At 29.5% G+C, this 3,949-nt stretch overlaps 1 protein-coding gene across 3 annotated transcripts in view; it reads right to left on the bottom strand.

The window, feature by feature from the left end:
• The window catches only part of LOC106470829 (collagen alpha-1(IX) chain-like), a 44,465-nt gene that overhangs the window by 27,652 nt on the left and 12,864 nt on the right, over positions 1–3,949 (bottom strand). For all 3 annotated transcript variants that reach the window (XM_022399469.1, XM_022399470.1, XM_022399471.1), the window contains exons 5-8: positions 3,242–3,295; positions 2,224–2,268; positions 1,164–1,217; positions 820–873 (exon numbers count right to left, since the gene is read on the bottom strand). In XM_022399469.1, coding sequence (XP_022255177.1) covers positions 820–873; positions 1,164–1,217; positions 2,224–2,268; positions 3,242–3,295 — 207 coding nt within the window. The remainder of the gene's footprint in view (positions 1–819; positions 874–1,163; positions 1,218–2,223; positions 2,269–3,241; positions 3,296–3,949) is intronic.

Raw genomic sequence — 3,949 nt, 5'->3', positions numbered from 1 at the left:
GGGCCGCATACTAAATGGACCCTGAGGGTGTGCACCTGGGTATTATTACTTTTCTACATGTGCATCTTTTTAATGAAGCAAGCTAGTGAAAAATCACATAGAAAAGAAGTGGTTCCTTATATTACAAGTAGAAATCACAGATAGACATGTGCATGTCTGTGTATGTGTGACCACCATAGCCCAAGAGGAAAGAACATAGAAACCTGAAGTCTTGCACCCATGCTAAGTGGACCCTGAGGGTGTGTTTCTGTGTATTATCTATGTTATCAATGTGTGTGAGTGCATACACTTCTTTTTAATGAGGCAAGCTAGTGAAAAACCACATAGAAAAGAAGTGGTTCCTTATATGTCTGTGTATGTGTGACCACCATAGCTCTAAGAGGAAATAACATAGAAACCTGAAATTTTGCACCCATACTAAGTGGACCCTGAGGGTGTGCTCCTGGGTATTACTTTGGGATATGAAATATAAATGTGAAATATTTAATGCAATGATAAAGTTCTTTGATAATAAATAATTCTTAATTTACTGTACTTTCTTTACTGCTCTTTTATGTTTCTGGAAAATAAAAATGTTTAAAATATTTTTGTTCTTCTATGCTACAATAAGTTCAGAATATACACATTGACATAGTCATCTAAGATATATCAACCTAATAATCCGAGCAAAGCCAGGTACTTCCTCTAGTTTTATATAAGCATATCTTCCAAATTATTGATAATCTAAAAATTTTTTTTTGCATTCATAGATAGTCAAATTTTATGTATTAAGTGATGGGTTATGAAAATAAAATTGTAAATGTAAAAGAAATTTCTCACTTTTGGTCCAGGCCTGCCTATTGGTCCTATTTTTCCAGGTATTCCAACCTCACCCTGTAAACATGAAAATTACTTAGAAACTAGTACTCAAACAGAAAGTTTATACCTCTGTCTTTTTATGATATTATAGTACAGAATTTCATAACTTACACTTTATTAACTAACAGCAATAAACAATAGAGAACTATAGTGTTATTACATCACTTGTGCAAAACTTCCTTTATTAATGAACAGAAAATATTCATAGAATATGTCAGAAAAATTGAAAACAAAATGACCATTAAAAAGTGTAAAGGATCCAGTTTTACCTAAAATAAGAACAAAAACTTTAGGATGAAACTTACACGTAAGCCATCTGGTCCTCTTGGTCCAGTGTCTCCTTTAACTCCCTTTGGGCCCTATTTTTATGAACAACAAAACACATCTCACGTAATGAGATACTTGAAAAATAGAAATACCTTAGTACACACAGAAACAACATCTCACTGAAAAAACTTCTGTATTTACACTTTCATCATTGTGTTTTATTTATGGCAGTCATCCCAAGATTTTTCTTCTATTTTTCAATCATTAGTGAAATGGTAAAACATTGAATGTTAGAATTACTAAACACAAATGAGTTATTCTGTTACATAATATTAATGAAACTCATCTTTGATGAACAAAAGTCAAAATTTTAACCAATGTTTATTTTTTAGTAAGTGGTATATCACAAAAAATATTAAGAATAATATGTTTAATTCTGTTTCCAACTATATCATCATGGTTAGTGCCCATTTCTCTTTGCTAACCCAGAAAGTGGTTTTGTTTATTTATTGCAGTGAGGGCTTATGACAGTAAAAAATGGGGTTCAATGACTGTGACAAGCACAGCACAAAGAGCTTATTGTGTAACTTTGTGCTAAATAGCAAAACAAACATTACTATATTGGTCATATATTTTAATAGAATACATTAAGCAATGTAGACAAATTACTGAAAAGAACAATTATCAAACACTGAAATTTTAGTTACTAAAAATTAACTGTGTGTTTTTCATATATTACTTCTCGTCAGTTAAAAACCGGTTAGAATAATTTTAAAATTAATAATTAAATATAATATGTAAAAACGTTTCATTTGACTATTTTTTAAAAACTTTAAATAAGTATTTCATTTGTATAAATTTAGTTACTCATTATGCATTAAATGCAATGTGAAAAATACATAATATGCTATTCGAGAACCTGAACATTTTAAAGTCAAATACAAATCGGAATTGATTTAATTTTCAAAGCTATCCTTTTAGAGTTTTTTATTATTTTGAAAATCTGTAGTTTTAGTTCAGGAAAAAAGTGGCATAACTTTTTTATTATTGCTTTCTGAGATTTCTTAACTTACATACTAAATCTGCGCTCTCTCTTACCATAGCTCCTTCACTTCCACCAACACCTGAAGGCCCCGGTGGTCCCTGATAGAAATCACAAAAATACTCGAATTTTGATTTTATTTTATAACAAATATTGGAGGTACAAGGCTGCAGCCAACCTCTCAAACTTAGTGAGGCAAACATATTTTAAAATCTAGTGTTGAAATGATTTTATGTAATGTTTATATAATTATATATTACCATAACTGTAAATCAATTATAATAATTTTATAAGTAAATGGTTACATGCTATTCTTGTGCACATGGTAATAATAAATAATTAGAAAATTAAAGTTAATAGTTTTTATTTTTAAAATGTTTGTATTTTTACACATCATAAAAAAAATGTCCACAAAAGTTAGTGAGTATTTTTCAACATAGCTATGGCAATGAAGTAATATTAAAGACTCTAAAATAACTTACTAATAAGAAATGAGAAAGTTTATTTTTTAATCATACTTTCAATTAGAAATATAGAAATTTGTGATGTCATACTAGAAACAGCATCAAAGTTAAGAAAATTCTAGTAACTTGTTTTGAGATAGTATTTCAAACAGTATAAATATTAGAAATAGTATATATCATACCAACTTCATCAAGAAACGTTTACCATTAAAAAAACAGAAAGAAAATCTTTTTCTTGACATCATAAGTTCTAGTAATCAATAATTAGATTTTTTCCCTCTATTTGGAAGAAATAAATCTATGTAAAGTGATTTCTTTTTTCCTTATATTTTACCAACCAGACACATATAATGACAAAAATACAAACCCTATAACCTGAGCACTTTTGAAAGGCAGACCTTTCTTCATCAAGGCAAACAGGGAAACAAATATTAATATACTGTGGAGTTTCATCATACGTTAAATCCTTTGTATAAAATTAGTTTAGTTAAGTGACAATGCAACTCTCCAATTAATGACATTTAAATTATAAGCTAATATTGATCCTAACAACTTTAAATTGGTACAGACTTCTATGAACCAAGTCAAATGTTTCTGTGGTAATACTTACTGGAAGACCAGTTGGACCAACTAGACCTGGGGGACCTGGAGGTCCTATTTCTCCCTAAGTGTAAAATATAAATCAATAGTAGTCAATAAAATGGAACAAATAATGTTAAGAAGAAGTGTAGTAAATATGGTTATACTGAACTCAGAATACATATCACAATATATGAAAAGAACCATTCAAGTTAGGTTTGGTTTTTGGTAATACAATGCAAGTTTTATATTACAATTATGTCTTAAAACTATATCACTCATACTACAACTTAATTTCACTATATCAGATTTTATTTTTGATAAAAAAAGATTATATTTTATGTGTAAACAACATAATTTGTTGCATCAAGGCTATAATTAACAGATATTGAATTTATTATGGGCCCACATCCTTCCAATATAATCCACGTTCATCAGAAAAACAGATAAAGAACCAGTAAAATTTGACCTTGTCTTTCCATAATTACTAGGCTCACCAGAAGCAGTGCCCATGGTTTTATACACATTACACGATAAGATCTTAGCTTGTTTCAATCATTACCAGGATCACCAGGAGCATGTTAGATATACACGACTGTTTAAGTTTAATGCGAGTGTTATGATTTAGATGGTTTCAGTATAGCATGAGTGTTCAATTGAGTCATTTTTAGAGGGAATGTTTATCGTAGTGTTATGTCTCTGTTCATTTGTTAATTTCCGGTATAAATTCTTTCCGAGG

This window comes from Limulus polyphemus, unplaced genomic scaffold, assembly GCF_000517525.1.
Source record: "Limulus polyphemus unplaced genomic scaffold, Limulus_polyphemus-2.1.2 Scaffold4241, whole genome shotgun sequence".
Lineage (NCBI taxonomy): Eukaryota > Metazoa > Arthropoda > Merostomata > Xiphosura > Limulidae > Limulus > Limulus polyphemus.
The sequence above is the reverse complement of the archived record's forward strand: the minus strand, read 5'-3'. Positions and strand labels throughout refer to the sequence as shown.